Raw genomic sequence first — 18,284 nt, 5'->3', positions numbered from 1 at the left:
GGCAGTTAGGAAGCTGCTGGGCCGTACGGATGGGCTGGGCAGGAGGCAAGCCTTGAGCTGGTTGGTGCTTTGCTGCGTGGTTGGTGCTTTGCTGCGTGGGCCTGGGAGTGAAGGCTGGGGGAAGCAGGCGTTGACTTCGGCTGGTGGCAAATGCATATGAGGAGATGCTTGGGTGATGACTTGATGAAGGCTGAAGACACATGGGATAGCTGGCGTTGGAGGAGGTTGATGGCTGCTTGGAGGTGGGCAGGGCCTGGGCTGGGCAGTGGGAGCTTCTAGCGTGGGCTTGGGCCTGCGGCTGAAAGTGTGGCCCTTTTGATAAATACCACTTTTTCCATTCTTTTCCTTGATAATGCATTTATTTTTCTCCCTTTTTCTTGCTTTCAAGATAAAGTTGCAACAAATTATTTACAAAAATAAGCATAAATTAAATTACAACTAAACATTTTCAACTATAAAATAAATCAAGTTAATTCTTTGAAAATATTAATTATAACTTAATTTATATTTAACATTTAAGTTTCAATAAAACACACATTTTCTTATTTCTAACTAAACACAATAATTTAAATAAGTAAACTACAACAAAATAACTATAAAAACACACAAAAATATATAAAATCAAAATAAGACTTATAAATTCAAAATTACTTAAAAACTTAATAAATCAATTAAAAACTCAAGAATTAAGCAACAATTAGCACATAAAAAGTAGTAAAATAACTCTATTTTGTAGAGTTATCAGGGGACGCGGCCGCGGAATGAGCAGCCCCGGCACGCCCCAGGGCCAAACGGGCGGGAAAGGTCTTTGCACCCCAGCGCCTCGGTCAACAAGAACCGTCGAGAACGGTCTCGCCGAGAGGATCGTCATGCTCTCAGTTTCGGGGACGATACCTCCCGGATAGATTTGCGCGATGGACTGAATGCCCGGAAAAAGCGGGCCCGCAAAGAGAAAATCCTCCCTCGGGACGGCGACCTCAGGAACGACATCAACGACAGGAGGAACGAGAGAGAATCCCCCTAGAGGATAGCATGGCCAAGCTGCTCATGGAGCAGATGGCCGCATTGAAAAAGGTCACTGATCGCCTGGTCCGCAAGCAGGAAGGCGCGGACACTGACTCCGACGAGGACGATAAGGAGCCATGTGAGAGACACATCCTGGACGCCGTACTGCCCAAGGGGTTCAAGATGCCGAGCCTCACCGCCTATACTGAAAATACCGATCCTAGGGATCATTTGTCCCGGTACAACCGACTCATGATCGTTGCTCACGTCAGCGACGACGGCAAATGCCTCTGCTTCTCCATCACATTGGGCGGTCCCGCCGAAGAATGGTGGAAAAGGCTTAAACCGGGGTCCATCCAATCATGGTCCGGGCTGCAGTCAGCATTTCGGAAGCAGTTCGTGGCCGCCATGAGGATGGACATGCAAATTAGCGCCCTCGCCAACATTAAGCAACTACCCGCAGAGACATTGAGAGCCTACATCCAGCGCTTTACTAAAGAATCCTCCAAGACAAAGGTCGATGACGGACAGCGCCTGGTGGCACTGCAGTCTGGGATCCGGGCTGGATCACCACTTTGGGATGACATGCAGCGCAGTAAAGCCGCCACTTTGGAAGAATTCATCAGGAGGGCCCAAGGATTCATCAACTGGGAAGAGGCTCAGATCCAGGCCTTCGGATGGCCCCCAGCTCCTCACCACACCCCTCAGACGATTCCGGGAGGTGCGGGACAGTTCCCTGCGCAGCCATACGCCACGACCCCCATAGTCCCGGGGTCGGCCATCACGCTCGGCATTAGTTACACCCCTACGGTATACGGCCCTGCCACGTCAGGGTACACCCCAACCCAGTCAACCCACTTCTCCGGTTATGGCGTTGTGCCGGCAGGCCACAGTATGGCCCCTGTCGTGGCCCAGCAGTCGCAAACGAGAATAACTGAAGCCAGCGTGAATCCCTCCAAGGGGAAGCGGTCGAGCAAGGGCCAGAACCGACCCGAACTGGTCAAGAAGGAAAAAAGAGGCTACGAGCCCCAATATTCGGATTACACCAACTTGGTGGACACCCGGGAAAATATCTATCTGGCGACAGAGAGAGCGGTCCACTACTGGAAGCCTAGCCCCATGTTTAAGGGGGGAAGGAATCCAAGAGACACCAGCAAAAGGTGCGCTTATCACAAAGATGTGGGCCACACCACCGACGAGTGTCGGCAGCTCAAAGATGAGATTGAAAACCTCATCAAGCTGGGGCACCTCCACCAGTGGGTAAGAATGCCCGTGGGTGTCCCGGGCATGTCAGGAAGCCCCGGGCAATCCACGGCGCCGGTGACGACTCATGCATACCCACCCCAGGGAGGGTATGCACAGGGACCTCCAGCACAGGCCCCTCAGGGGACCATCGCTGCGCAGGCCCCCGGCCCCAAAATGCCCTATTCTTCCGGGGCAGCACCCCCTCGAGTGGACGGACATGTGGCGACCATCTCGGGAGGACCTCACCTAGGAGGACCTTCGAGGAATGACCAAAAGCGCTACTTGAGCGAGCTGGACCACGACCGGGAAGTTTACGCCCTTGTCCAGGCCCCGGCACAGCGCCCTAAACTGATGAACCTCCCCATCACCTTCACGGAGGAAGATGCCCGCAACGTCCATTTTCCGCACCATGATCCGCTGGTCATAGATGCCCAAATCGCCAACAAATTGGTGTCCCGCATGTTAGTGGACGACGGGAGCTCTGTCAACTTGTTGTTCAAACCCGCCTTCTCCGTCATTGGTCTGACGGAAGCAGATCTGGCATCCTGCCCGACCCAAATTTACAGCTTTAACGGAGATGCGCTTCTCCCCATGGGAAAGATCCAGCTGCCGGTGACTCTGGGGGGTGAGTTGCAGCACTCGTTCAAGTTCTGCACCTTTGTTGTGGTGGATTGCCCCACCGCTTACAACGTTATCTTTGGCCGACCCGCACTGGTCGAATTCGGGGCCATCACCTCCATCCGCCATCTTTGCATGAAGTTCCCATGCGACAGCACAGGGGTAGGGACTGTCCGGGGAGACCAAAAGAGTGCCCGAAAGTGTTACCACGTCTCTGCCCGTCCCATATACATGGTCCGGGAGGAGCCCATCGAGCCGGCTCTCCTTCCTGCCGAGCAAGTAGTCCCAGAAGAGGATGATCTGGACCCGCGAATAGGAGACGATCGCGTCCTGGAGCCAATGGACGAAATAGAAGAACTGTGCATCAGCGAAACTGACCTGACCAGGATCATCCAAGTAGGAAGGAGCCTGCTGGCAGACGTTCAGGCCGCCATTCTCGCTCAAGTACAGGAAAACCAGGACCTCCTGGCCTGGTCCCACTCCAACATGACCGGGATCGATCACAATATCATCTGCCACGCCTTAAGTATCGACCCAAACGCGAATCCGGTCCGCCAGAAGCGCAGGCCTTTGGGGACAGAGAGGGTCGAGGCCCTCAGGCTGGAGGTGGAGAAGTTGTCTTCCATCAACTTCATACACGAAGCTGTATATCTCGTGTGGCTGGCCAATCCAGTCTTGGTGTCGAAACCTAACGGGACTTGGAGGACTTGCATTGACTTCACGGACCTCAATAAGGCGTGTCCGAAGGACTGTTTCCCGCTCCCCCGAATCGACCAGATGGTGGATGCCACGTCCGGCTACGAGATCCTGAGCTTCATGGATGCTTACTCCGGCTACAACCAGATCTCCATGCATGTGGCGGATCAAGAGCATACCAGTTTCCAAACCGACAAGGGCATCTACTGCTACATAGTCATGCCTTTCGGACTCAAGAATGCCGGAGCAACATACCAAAGGCTCGTCAATCGAATGTTCCAGGCCCAGCTAGGGCGAAACATGGAGGTATACATCGACGATATGCTGGTCAAGTCCAAGACGTCCCGTGACCATTCGAACGACTTGGCGGAGGCTTTCGCAGTTATCCGGAAATACGGGATGAAGCTGAACATTAAGAAGTGCACTTTCGGTGTGGCTTCCGGGAAGTTCCTGGGCTTCATTGTGAGCTTCCGAGGAATAGAAGCCAACCCAAACAAAATCAAGGCACTAATCGACATGGCCTCTCCCCAGAAGCACAAGGACGTGCAAAGCCTGACGGGGCGGGTGGCCGCCTTGAGCCGTTTCGTTTCTAAAGCCACAGACAAGTGCGTCCCTTTTTTCAACATCCTTCGGGGGGGCCAGCGTTTCGAGTGGTCGCCCGAGTGCGAAGAGGCTTTCCGGAAGCTGAAAGAACACCTGGCCAAAGCCCCAATCTTGGCGAAACCTGTAGAAGGAGAACCACTGTATCTATACCTGGCCGTGACCGAGCACGCGATTAGCGCTGCGCTGGTGCAAGAAGAAGAAAAGACGCAACTCCCGGTATACTATGTGAGCAAGCGGCTACTAGACGCCGAGTCTCGATACCCATTGATCGAAAAGCTGACTTTCTGCCTATTGATTGCGTCCCGGAAGCTTCGACCTTACTTCCAGGCTCACGCTATAAAGGTCTTCACCAACCATCCCCTGCGGCAGGTGTTGCAAAAACCCGAATCGTCGGGAAGACTCTTGAAGTGGGCAATGGAGCTGAGCCAGTTCGATATATCTTACGTGCCCCGAGTGTCCGTCAAGGGACAGGCCCTGGCCGACTTCATCGTCGAATGTTCCGGGATTTCCCCGGAAGAACATGTCACCGAGAATCCCGCGACGCCCATATGGAAAGTCTTCGTGGACGGAGCCTCGAACGAGAATGGGGCAGGGGCCGGGATCATCCTGGTTTCACCATAGGGGCACCAGCTGCAAAATGCCCTCTGTTTCTGGTTCAAAGCGTCGAACAACGAGGCGGAGCACGAGGCTGTCCTCGCCGGGTTACGCCTGGCCCGGAAGGTAGGGGCAGCCAGCCTGGAAATTTACAGCGATTCCCAGCTGGTCATCAGGCAAATTTCAGGGGAGTATCAGACCAAGGGAGAGAGAATGGTGGCATACGTGACTCAAGCGAGGGAAATGCTCCAAGCGTTCACAGCGCATTCCATCCGCCAGATCCCCCGAGAGCAAAATGTCTTCAGGAATACCTTAGCGAAGCTGGCGACCGACGCAGAGGCCGAGCCGGCCGGATTGGTTCCCGTCAACCATCTCCCCGTCCCGAGCATCAGGGCACCCGCCGTCCACACCGTCGACCACTCCGCTTCTTGGATGGGACCGCTGATCCAATTCCTATCCATAGGGGAGGTTCCAAATGACCGGGCCGCGGCCAGGAAGCTCCTATACCAGCCCCACCGGTACGTCATGATGGACGGGAAACTCTACCGCCGGGGATTGTCTATGCCTTACCTCAGGTGCGTGTCCAGAACTGAGCTGAGTGCCATCATGCATGAGGTCCATGAGGGCTTTTGCGGAGATCACATGGCTGGGCCCAGTCTGTCCAAGAAGATCCTGCGCCAAGGATACTTCTGGCCCACCATGAAGAAAGACTGTACAGACTACGTTCGCAAGTGCGAACAGTGCCAGAGGTACGTGAAGATCCCTCGGGCCCCCCCGACAGAGATAACCTTGATGAATAGTCCCTGGCCCTTCGCGGTGTGGGGGATCGATCTTGTGGGATCTCTCCCGACCGGGAAGGGAGGGGTGAAGTATGCCATTGTGGCTGTGGACTATTACACGAAGTGGGTTGAGGCAGAACCCATGAACACGATCACTTCCAAAAAGGCCTTGGATTTCGTCATCAACAGTATAGTGTGTCGGTATGGCCTCCCCTACAAAATCGTATCCGACAACGGGAAACAGTTTGACAGCCTCCACTTCACGGATTTTTGCGAAAGACACGGTTTAGTGAAGAGTTTCTCAGCGGTTTCCAGACCTCAGGCGAACGGGCAGGCATAAGCTGTGAACAAAATCCTAAAAGGGACACTGAAGAAAAAGCTCCAGGCCTGCAAGAGCAAATAGCCCGAGGAACTCCCCCGCGTACTGTGGGCCTACCGGACGACCGAGAGGACGCCAACCGGGCACACCCCCTACTCGATGGTTTATGGATGCGAAGCCATCATCCCAATTGAAACGGCCATCCCGTCCCATCGACGCGACACATATGATCCCACTCAGAACCACGCTTTACTCCAGGAATCGCTGGATCTCATCGAAGAGATCCGAAAATAGTCGCAAGTGCAGTTGAAAATGTACCAGGGCAAGATCGCGCGACATTTCAACTCCAGAGTCAAGAGCCGTAAGTTTGGAACTGGCGATCTAGTCCTGCGGAGAGTCTTCCCTGCCACTCAGGATCCAGGAGTAGGGGTTCTGGGCCCTAATTGGGAATGGCCATATGAAGTCCAGCACGAGGTCTGCCCCGGAACGTACCGCTTGAAGCGGCTCGATGGGTCGGAAGTTCTGCGAGCCTGGAACGCGGAGCATCTCCGTAAATACTACCAATAGTCCTAGAACTAGTCCCAGTTTCATGTTTTTGTTGTAAGCAATGTACGCCTCAGGGCGAATTCCCTTTTGAACAATGAAAATGACATGTGCAAAACGTCATAAAGGGCTATTGTCACCATGGAAATGTACACCTCAGGGCGAATTCCTTTCGGATTTCCTTCTCAAGTGACCCCAGACCCGTCTCTGCTCACTTACGGGGGGTATCATCCCAGGTACAAATGAAATACCCGGCGAACCAAGCCCAAGGCCGGTCCCGCCCGAACGAACGATGCCCGGGGGTATATTATAAAAGGGACCAAGACAAAGGCCGGTCCCGCCCCGGACGAAGCGACGTCCGGGGATATTAAAAAGAGGACCAAGCCCAAGGCCGGTCCCGCCCGGACGAACAATGTCCGGGGGTATATAATAAAAGGGACCAAGCCCAAGGCCGGTCCCGCCCTTGACGAAACGACGTCCGGGGATATTAAAAAGAGGACCGAGCCCAAGGCCGGTCCCGCTCAGACGAACGATGTCCGGGGGTATATAATAAAAGAGACCGAGCCCAAGGCCGGTCCCGCCCGGACGAACGATGTCCGGGGGTATATAATAAAAGGGACCGAGCCCAAGGCCGGTCCCGCCCCGGACTAAACGACGTCCGGGGATATTAAAAAGAGGACCGAGCCCAAGGCCGGTCCCGCCCGGACGAACGATGTCCGGGGGTATATAATAAAAGGGACCGAGCCCAAGGCCGGTCCCGCCCCGGACGAAACGACGTCCGGGGATATTAAAAAGAGGACCGAGCCCAAGGCCGGTCCCGCCCGGACGAACGATGTCCGGGGGTATATAATAAAAGGGACCGAGCCCAAGGCCGGTCCCGCCTCGGACGAAACGACGTCCGGGGATATTAAAAAGAGGACCGAGCCCAAGGCCGGTCCCGCCCGGACGAAGAATGTCCGGGGGTATATAATAAAAGGGACCAAGCCCAAAGCCGGTCCCACCCCGGACGAAGCGATGTCCGGGGGTATAAAAAGGGGCCACGCCTAAGCTTGGTCCTGCCCAGACGTTGTCCGAGAGTATAAAAATATCCGGCTTGCCCCAGGGTAAAGTCGGGGCCTAAAGCTGAAAAGGAGGACGAAACACCAAGTTGAGCCAAGCCCCAAGAGCCCTGGACCGAGCGCCAAGGCTAGAGACTTGGAAAATTAAGCCGTTGGGCTAGTCCCGGCCGTTGGAACCAGAACTAAACCCCTGCAATTGATTAGTCGCGGCAACAAATAGAAATTTCTACTGAACAATGGAAGGGAGCCTTCTTAAAATCCAAAGAAAGTAGCAAGGTTTTAAATTTAATTACAAGCCAAAAACATTAACAAAAGAGCAAGGCCGGGACTCGGGCCTACAGCGCATCCGCCCGGAGGTCCGCATCCTCCCTCTCCTTGGCCTCATATTTGGCACGCTTTGATTCAGGATCAGGGAAGACAAGGAGGTTCATGTTCTTATCCTTGCACCAGGCCATATAGATGGCCTCATCAAAGGTGACATCCAGTAAGTTATCGGCCTCCTCCTTCTCCTGACGGGTCATCTCATGCGCCGTCTTCTCCTGAAGTAGGGAGTCGCCCAGTTCGCAGACTCGGGCTTTCAGGGCCAGGATCTTCTCCTTGTCCAGGGCGGACTGTTACGCAGCCGTCTCCAAGAGCGTCGCCCTTTCGTCGGCAACTTTTGTCTTCCGGGACAACTCCTCTTCCAACCCAACCTTGGCGCGGCCAATCTCCTCGCGCTCCGCCTTCAGGCGGGCCACTTCTTCCTGGAGGTGGGTCGTTTCCCGGCTAAGGGTCTCCTTGACGGCCTCCCTCTGGTTCACGGCCGCCTCCAACTCCAGCTTGGCCGTCTCCATCTTTATGGCAAGCTCGGCCACCAGATTGGCACTCCTTTGGGACAGAAAATCAACCTGGAGCAAAGAAAAGTTAGAAAATGAAACCACCATCAACAACTGACGGAAGGAATATAAGTGAGGTGAAAATTACCGCGGTGGCCTGGTGGCGGAGAGCCTGAGAGATGAACAGCGTGTCCGGGTTGGCTATCGTGGCGTACCTCTTCAGCTGAAGGTTGGACATAGTGCTCCCAACCTGATCCAGCAGATCAGCAACCATGGGGGCGATGTCCTGGCCCAGCTTGGGGCGGAAGCCCGCCTCGGCAGCTAGCCGGTCCACGATCGGCTGGGGAACGCTGAACTCGGCAGGACAGTCCGAGAACTCGACCTGACGACGGATTGTCAGGGCCTTGTAAGCGTCGTCCCTCCAGCACCGGCCGTTTTCCCAGGTCCGGTTGATCAGCCGGGACTGCTCGTCCCGCAGGGCGGACTGCCCCTCCTCGAGAAGAGTTGGCCGGAGGGGAAGGATGGGCGGAGCAGGGATTTCCTTCGCGGTTAGCCGACTCTCCCCGTGCGACTCCTCAGTTGAGCCTGACCGCGTTGTCCGGGGCCTCTTCCCGAGGTTGCCTTCCCCGGCGTCGACTTCCGGGCCCCTCTTCCCAGAGCTCCGGCTGACGGCTTCGCCCGCCTCCAAATCAATCACGGGGGGTTGGTCGAAAGTGACGTCTGCAGCAGGCTCCACGGCCTAGAAGGGAACCACGGCCAGAGCTTCGCCTGGACAGGGCGCTATCCCGGGTGCTTCACTGGTGGGGAGGGGCTCCGTGCCCGTTACGTCATTTGCTCTCCTGGCCGCCTTCTTGGCCGCCCGTTCCTTGATGAGTCTCCTCATCTCGCTGGGCGGGTTAGACATGTTAGAATCCTCTGCAAAAGTGTAGAAAAAAGGAGTTAGGACGGTAAGCCAAACAAAGGAAAATACACAGCAGTAAAAAACGGCCCGGGACGAACCCTCATCTAAGCCCCGGGCGAGACTCAATTCCCTCAAAGCAAATGAGTGGATCCGATCTCCTACGTCGTCCGGGATCAGAAACCCCCCTTACTGGAGGAACCCGGATAGGAACATTAGGACCTCTGATCCTACAGGGACGGGAGATGAAGGCCTCATTTCCCCATCTGCCCCAAACGCGGGGCTCGGCGGTTCTAGCCTATCCCTAGCTAAGTCCCCGACCTAGGGAGCATAAGTTAAGATTAAAGGGGAGTTACCTCGCCCCGATACACTGGCCCCGGGAGTCCCGGCGTTTGGTAGGGCGTCTTCGAAAAGCTCCTCCAGCTTTTCCGAGGTGGCCGCTTCCGCCGTAGGCGGGTTCTTCTTACGCTGGGCTGCGTCGGCCCGCGCCGCTCTCACCACCTCGGCGATGTGGTCGAGGGCCAACTGTTCCCGGATGTCAGCGTCCTTCTCGCAGGGGATGCCCCGAAGGTTCGGGAAAACAATGGTCTGGGTGGCCGCGAGCAACCCAACTAGCCGGAGGTTGTCATCCCTGACGTAGCCCCCAACGTCCAGTTCCTCCGTAGTTAGCTTGGCATAGAATCTCCTCCTTTCCAGGAGGAACTCGGTAAGGGGGGTTTGAATGAAGGGCCCTGCGACCCGGAAGACACGATAAGAGACGAGAGCAAAAGATGAGTAAAAGAGAGGGGTCCAGAGGAATACTTACGCACTCGCTGGAAATCCAGCAGCAATATGGGGTTCTTGTCAATAAGGAACCCGGATGTCATGAACCAGTAATGCCTGACATCCGGGGGGTGCCTCCAGGTGCTGGTAGGAGCAGGGTAGCCGCTCCGCGGCTGCAGCCTGTAAAAGCCGTCCAGGCTCTTGTTTTTGACGTTGACCTGCGGCACCAACTTGTAGAAGTACAAGACTTCCGTAGGGGTAGGCTCCGCAATCTCCTTCGCGACACAGAACACCTTCCACCCAGCAAGCAGGCGGTATGCTTACGGCAACAGCTGGAACGGTGCGATCCCCACATACGTCAGGAACCGCATGAAATAGTCATGAAGCGGGAGCGTAGCTCCTGCGCTAATGTGACTGGCGCTCTAGGCCCCGAATCCTTCCACGGACGTATGCGCCCGTTCCTCAAGCCTGGCCATGCGATTGTGAAGAGGCCTAGAGTTGATTCGATGCCCAGTCGCGTCTCCAGGAGCAGCATCATCCGGTAGTTCCAGAACGAGTTGGCCGTTACGTCCATTTCCCACATGTTGCCTGTGGGCGTCTTAGATCCGGGAACGACTACAGGGGCCCTATTGACCTCTTCTTCAGGGTGGAGTGTAACGCCTGTTGCCATGACTGACGATCTGGGAACAAAGAAAGAAAGACCAAGCAATCAGTACCTAAACCCAAAAAAGTAGGTCAAGGTACAGGGAGTCTCCTAAGGACTGCTTGGAGTCCCGTCGGATCAGGCCCGGGACCCCGAAAAGCCCCGGGACCCTGATCGGGAGAGGAGGCTACTAAGGCCCGCCCATTGTCCAGGAAGCATCCGAATATGGAGAAACTCGAACTAGGCAGCCTTCCTAGCAATTTCTAAGAGCCTAAGCGCACGCACCTAGAGAACGTAAGTTCACCAAGTTGGAAAGAAGGTTAGAAAAGACTTACTGTGCGGCGTCGACCGTTGAGGATGATGGTTGTCCCACTGTAAGGAGGGCAGAACCTCGTTCTTGAAGTGGCACAGCCGGTGCAGTAGTTCGTCGACGGGACAAACCCGAGAAGCGCCGTCAGGTAGAACAAAAGTTGGGGTTCTGGGAAACAGACGGTGGCGCAGAACCAGCAGGTGACGGTGTATGTCGTCGGTGAGGTCGGACATGCAAAGCTTGAATAGCTTTCACGTTTTCTTAAGCTGTTTCGAAGAAGGGAAAGTGCCAAACGTTATTCTCTTGGGGTATTTATACTAGCCCCAAATTCTGGCCCGCGATCCAACGGACAGGTGTCTCTTCATCAGACGGTCAGGAGTCGCGCAGGGACATTTATGAGTCCTTTTTGGGTTGGATCCTCACCGTCTCAGATCCGACGGCCCAGGAGTGGCGAAGGCTGAAGGTCGCCCCATCCTACGGTCCACCTCGTTCCAAGGATATTAATGATAGCCCCCCCGTGCGGATGGGACGCCTCGAGAGTTGCAGTGACACCCTAGTTTAGGCCTAGCGACCCTTGGGAGGTCTAGGCGACCCTTCAAGACCCCTGCATCAGTCACCTGGCAACACGTGTCCTCGTCATAAAGCGGGACGAGGGTAAACGTCCCCGGATCGTGGTAAACGATCCGGGCTAAGCATCCAACCAATGCCTCGGCTCTCTGCCCGGACCCACGACTTCGGGCAAGAACTGGGGAGACGACCAAGCGAGCGCCGAGGGGGCAGTGCAATCCTCCTCCCGGTAAGCCCGGGCGAAGGCTTGGGGGGTAAATGTTATCCCCATTTCTTGCATGGGCTCAGAACCTTCGTCTTGGCCCATTTCCGGGGGTCGGTTCTGCACGCGGGCCCGGCCCAAGGTACCTTGATATGGAGAAGGCCCAAGGGGAAGGGCGTGAGCTAGGAACTCGTGACTGGGCCCATGGGTGGTGTCCAGGGTGTCCCTCCGGGTCCATACTCGGCAAGGATCGTCCGGGAGGCGAGCAGAGCATTCCAACCGCCGGGTCCCTCGGATCCCCTTCCCGGACACATGACGCGGTCCGGGCCGATGGTTAACGAAGCAGGACGAAGGTAAATGGACCCGGATTGTCTCACCCCTGGTTGAAGGGCCAGGCGTCCAGGATGCTGACGTCGCCTCACTCCACGTGGGCGTTGTCCCCCACTTTTCACCTGCGGAAAAGGTCATCTCGGGATTGCACGCCAATGTGTCAGGACTGCGCAGCCAAATACTCTGACTGGTCTTGTCCCCTGAGTCCACCTCGTGACTCGAAGCGATCAGGCCAAAAGCGCCGTTTTGTCGGGCGAGATACAGCTCCGAGGTCAGCCTGTTGGGCCTTAACTAGTTTTGGATCTACGGACTTTGTACCTTTTTGTATTGGGCCTCCACTAGAAGGGCCCCTTGTACCCATTTCTCCGATGGGCCCGGATCGGATCCAGCCCAGACCCGGTATTCCCCTCAGCTTATAAATATAAGCTGTAGATCAATGTAAAAAAAAAGAGGAAACTCTATTCAGATATTGATAGAAAACTCCATTGTAAAAGCTTCTTCTAGCTCTAATATATAGACTCGTGGACTAAGACTAGTTAATGCCCCAACCACGTAAAAACCCGGTATCGATCTTCTACTTTCATTATTATTACCAGCAAATATTATTTATTGATAGAGTTGCCAAAAATCTCGATTAATAGATAGGAATATTTAGCATCAAATTAAAAAGATAGGAATATTTAGCATCAAATTAAAAAGATTAATAGTGTTAGAAATTTTTAATAATATTAAGCATTATTAAGTATTATTTGTAAAATTTCCAAAAGTATAAGCATGCGCATCCATTCTTATTGAATTTGTTGTCCCACCTCCCAAAATCTCCTTTATATACTTCTATCTTCAATATTGTAAAATCGTGTGAATTTACGACTCTATCCCCAATCATGCGGGCAAGTTGGGAATTGGCCAATCACTAATTTGTCAACTCCAAATCTTCTACGGCACCAGGATTGGTGAATAACTAACAAGGGTAAATAGTTTATAGTAATATGTTATGACTTGTGATGAGAACATCTTAAAATTAAATTTGGAGAAATTTGAAGATAATTTCAAATTTAAATGGTTATAAAATCTTAATTACAACTTACAAACCTCTCTAAAGGGATGAGCACTGTTTTTAGAAATTCACTTATTGATAAACATTTATGGTTGAGGTCAAAATTTTAAAAAGAAAATCTTTGTTTTGAAGAAAGGAAAATAAATAAATAGGTAAGTAAAATTTCTCCCGCCTCTGTTGTGTTGTGTTGTGCTGTGAAATATAAATTAGTCATTATTCTCTCTTTTTAACTCCTCCACTTGTAGACTAGATTAGATTGACTTGCCATAACCGCTTCTTATAAAATAAAACCAGTGAAACAGAGATTGTAAAGGAGAGAGCTTTCGCCATTGGAGAAAATCTTCCATTTGGATGATCGATCACCGGTGAACAATGAGAGGCAAAAACGTCAAAGCCAACTGGAGCTTGAAGACGAAGCTAGGGCTACCGTCCGTCTTCCTTCTCTGCATCTTCTTCTTCCTTCTCGGATTTTTCGGCTCTAATCTTTTCGCGCAGGTATTTTTATTTTTTATAAACCAAACTTCCTAATCCGAAGCATTTTTTCTACTTTGTTTATGTTTGTAATTTTTTTTTTTTTGAATTAAGGATCAAGAATTTTCTGGTGGTGCTAGAGCGAGAGAGAGAAGACTGGAATCGACAAAGGAAGAAACAGAGTATGAATTGTTGCCCACTGGAGAGACCGGTGACGATTCAATAACTTCGATCCCTTTTCAGGTCGCCTTTTGACTTTTTTTTTTTGGAAAAAATAAATCTAGCATGATTCTCATTATTCCTTATACTAAATTAGGTTTCCATTTAATGTAAATAAAATGATATTCCGTTAACTTTAATTGTAATGTGTATACATGTATAATGTGTTTTGCATTTTAACCTAATTAGACAAAGAGACAATGTCTATCAATTCTCTTCCTCAAAGAGAGGAGCTCAAGTTTGAATGGTATTTGGTGCGATGTGACATATTGTCAATAGTAATATGGATAAAATATTTTGTTTTATCTTTTTATATTTTCGTCAGTGAATAGATCTTAAGTATTGAAACAGCTTAACATAAGTTATATTAATCCGAAATGGTGATTGAATCCTAAGGGAATCGAACCTAGTTTTAGTAACAAAAAAAAATTATTTTGTGCTCATGAAGGTGTTAAGCTGGAACCCTCGGGCCCTTTATTTTCCTAATTTCGCAACTGCAGAACAATGTGATACCATAGTTAGTTTGGCGGAGCCAAGCCTAAGACCGTCGGCATTGGCTTTACGAAAAGGAGAAACAGAAGACAACACAAAGGGAATTCGAACGAGGTATACTTTACTATGCTTTAGATCATGAACTATTATTTTTTTTCTTTCTATACGAGTATATATTCCTTTGATTTTGAATTGTTCGCCTACTTGGATAGAAAGTACTTGAGTATGCAGCTGAAGGGATTTGTTTTCCAGATGGATTTTGGATTGGAGCTCTATTTCTGTATTAGGTCTTTTAATGAACTAAAACAATTTTGGTTTCAAATCATGCAAAGTTACATTAACAAATGAAAAATTGCTTGGTAATTTCTTCTCTGATTTGGGATTAAAAAGGTTTCTGTTAAGATTCTTTACTTGATGTATTTGTGGATTGATAGGGCCTCATAGGAAGTTTTACAAATGAAAACATATAGAAAAGACATGCCTTTCTCCTACCTTTTGTATTTTGTTTGGTGTTAATCTCTCTCTCTCTCTCTCTCTCTCTCTCTTGTGGAGCCTCGTCTCCTTAGAAATAGAACAACAGAGAATAGTTTATCAACTAATTAGTGCAACTTTATTTTTTATATATCTTTTAGAAAAAATTTCTCTTCTGTGATATCTTACTATATTTTGTGTTCTATTTATAGGAAAAATTCATGAACTCCCCAAATTAAATAAAAAAAAATTCCGAGACTTTTGTGTCATCCTTTTGTTATATAACTACTTTTTCTTTTCTTTTCGAACAGTTCTGGCATGTTTATTAGTGCTTTTGAAGACAAAACAGGGACTTTGGAAGTTGTTGAGGAAAAAATTGCAAGGGCAACAATGATTCCCAGAATCCATGGCGAGGTATTTTTTTGGTAAAATTATAATTTTTGTAGTCATTTCCCACCGAACAAGTTGTGTTGCATGCTTTAGTTCTGCTGAGCAATGCTTGTTGAATTTAATTTTAAATGTCTTTCCTTGTACATATGGGAGTTAGGTCATCTACTGTAAATCCTATAATTCTGCTTCTTTTTTTTTTTCACATTTGCATATTGATAAGTATCTCCGTGCTCTGACTTATGAAAGAGGATAAAATTGCAGACTGAGTTTTGAAACAAAATTTACGCAACATTTGACTCCGTAAATATTTGTAAATTATTTATTATGTGATTCAAGACAAGTTAGTGTACAACTTAAAAAGTCACTATAGGATAGGTGGTTGCCTTGAAAAAGAAAGAAAGGAAAAAAAAACAGCTACAATTTTCTGTCCCTTTTTTACCTGGAATTTATCTTAGATCTCAGGTATTTTTTTCAAAAAAAAAAAAAGCTTGATAAACTCTCATGATTAATTGAGTATTGTAATTTTGGTTGATTTAGCATTTTATATCAGGGAAATCTTTATTCTAAAATTGTTGTGGATTATCATGTTTCAGCCTTTCAACATTTTGAGGTATAATCTCGGTCAGAAGTATGACTCTCACTATGATGCATTCAACGCAGCAGAGTATGGTCCACAAAAGAGCCAAAGGGTAAATTTCCTAAATTTAAACAAAAAATATGGATTTTTTTTTGGTCATTATGCATTCTGGTTATAGGCTTTATGGCTTTGTCGAAATATTTGTACATGCTCACCCACTCAAACACATGAAAGATATAGATGGGTATGACATGATGACTTTCTTCATGCTCCAGAGGCAAAATGACCATGACACTATAAAGTCATAAATTTTGATGAAGAATTTCGAGCTTCATTTCATTTTCAAGTTTAAAGCAATTTGCATCAATACAAACCTTTACTTTTATTGTAATGACTTGGGAACAAGAATCACTTTTGGGATGGTCACTTAGCAGGGAGATCATATCCTTGTCTGGCATATAAGCATGACTACTGATTCACAACAAACGGATTTATGAAGTTGCATATATTAAACACACTGCTTTTTCTTTTCTTCTTTGTTTATAAGCCTTGATAATTTATTAATTTAAATCGATCTTAGTATTGCAAAACACTTGGTTATCCTTAGAATTTGTGACCAAAAATCTATTAAAGAACCAACACATTGGTCTTGATTTGACTACTATAGGCGGCCTCTTTTTTGTTGTATCTGTCTGATGTGCAAGAAGGTGGGGAAACGATGTTTCCTTTTGAGGTAAAGATTGAGACATCATTTTTTGTACTTCTTTTGGTTTCCTTTATTCTTTACTTTTTCAATGTAAAGAAATCATCCCATTTGATGTGCAGAATGGTCTTAACATGAATGGGAACTATAATTTTGAGGATTGCATTGGTTTGAAAGTGAAGCCTCGGAAAGGGGATGGGCTTCTGTTTTATTCGTTGTTTCCCAACGGTACAATTGATCCGGTTAGTGTTTCTTGTTCTCATCAACCTCACCTACAAATTCATCTAAAAATAACACGTAAAACTCAGGATTTTGTTACTTTGGTTTAGTTTGTACAGTAAGAATTTTTGTTCCCCGTTAAATTTACCAAAGTAAATATAGCTAACATTGCAAACTAAAATGGAAGTAGTGGGATCAAGTGGCAAAGGGCTATTCTTCATAACTTTTGTTTTTAGTTTTTCTACTTTTAAAAGTTAAATGAAGCGTGAGATTGTCCTGAAGATGCTGGTTGATGTATCTTCATCATGCATTTCACTTTCTTTTTCTTTCTTTTTTTTTAACGAAATATAAAATATGAGAAGTTTTTAGTAGTTAATCAATCTTCAAATATGTTTATTCTTTTTGGTGACTTTTTCCCAGACATCACTTCACGGTAGTTGTCCTGTAACCAAAGGGGAAAAGTGGGTGGCTACGAAGTGGATCAGGAATCAAGAACTAGAGGAATAGCATTTGTACATACATGTAAGTGTTTTTTTAAAAAAAGAAATTCATTTTGGGCAATGCTTAGAATTTTTCATTGAATATTTGACCTACCGCTCTGAGAGTTGCAGTGCAGCTGTACCTTAATGTAAAGGTGGGGACATTAAGAGTCGGGTATTCTTTTAATAATAACTCAGTTTCCAACTCAATTTATTGTTCGTTGTCTAACATTTGAGAGAGCGGTGAATATATATATATATATATATATATAATATTTTAACTATACATGCTTTGAATAGTGATGAATAAATCTTGACCGAAAAAAAAAATACTGGATATGATTCATTTGAACGTATAGTTAGTAGTTACCAATTAAAATTACCTCGAGGGTACTTTCTCCACTTTCATCTCTGATTTATGTTTAATTCGATATCATTTATAATTTGGAGATTTGTTCGATAGTCTTGTATTATTTCAAGAAAATGAAAAAGGGCGAGATTGTGTTAATGGGTACCATAATAATGTGTACTGCCAATATAAGATACATCCAGAATGGATTTCGGAATTGGAATAGGTAGTTTTGATTTTCTTTCCTTATGGTTTAGGTTTTACAAACAAAAAACCGCAATTGATCAACTATAGTTTGTGTGATCATTTTGGGAAGCTATAACTAGAGGAAATTACATTATGGGTTTATTTTTCATATTTTTGTATAAAAGTTGGTTTATGTCATAGTTTTGGATTTATTTTCCATATTTTTGTATAAAATATGTCATATTAAGTTTTATTAGTTTATAATAGTATGTTTGTAATTTGATTATTATTTTTTTAGCTTATTGTTTTTTTATATTAATTTTTTCTTTGGTTGTTTTGCAAATGTTTTTTTTTAATATAAATTGTGTTTAAAATTATTTTTTATTTATTATAAACTTTTTTTAGATTGTACGTTTCTTTTTTTAAATATTGGGTAAGGTAACCAGTTATTTGATTGATCTTTGACAGTTATGTAAAAAAATCCTAGAATTAGGTTAAATAATATGTACCTGGAGGGGAAACGAGTTATTTTGAGAGGAGTAATTTTCTGTCATAAGAGAGGTAACTAGTTACCATAAGAAAGGTGATGCGTTAGTCATATTAAACATGAAAGGAAACATCAAATTTGAAGGAAAAAAAGAAAGAACACTTCATTAAAAAATAAATAAGAAGTAACAATGATTT

The 18,284-nt window shown here is 47.8% G+C and overlaps 1 protein-coding gene across 1 annotated transcript; it reads left to right on the top strand.

Moving 5' to 3' along the window:
- Positions 1-13,279: 13,279 nt before the first annotated feature.
- Positions 13,280-17,275, top strand: LOC133808382 (probable prolyl 4-hydroxylase 9). The gene is made up of 8 exons (XM_062245867.1): positions 13,280-13,539; positions 13,630-13,758; positions 14,183-14,340; positions 15,009-15,111; positions 15,681-15,776; positions 16,332-16,397; positions 16,490-16,609; positions 17,007-17,275. The coding sequence occupies exons 1-8, from the start codon at positions 13,417-13,419 to the stop codon at positions 17,091-17,093; spliced, it is 882 nt and encodes a 293-aa protein (XP_062101851.1). The 5' UTR covers positions 13,280-13,416; the 3' UTR covers positions 17,094-17,275.
- Positions 17,276-18,284: the final 1,009 nt, after the last annotated feature.

This window comes from Humulus lupulus, chromosome 1 (genome assembly GCF_963169125.1).
Source record: "Humulus lupulus chromosome 1, drHumLupu1.1, whole genome shotgun sequence".
NCBI classification, from domain to species: domain Eukaryota; kingdom Viridiplantae; phylum Streptophyta; class Magnoliopsida; order Rosales; family Cannabaceae; genus Humulus; species Humulus lupulus.
The sequence above is the reverse complement of the archived record's forward strand: the minus strand, read 5'-3'. Positions and strand labels throughout refer to the sequence as shown.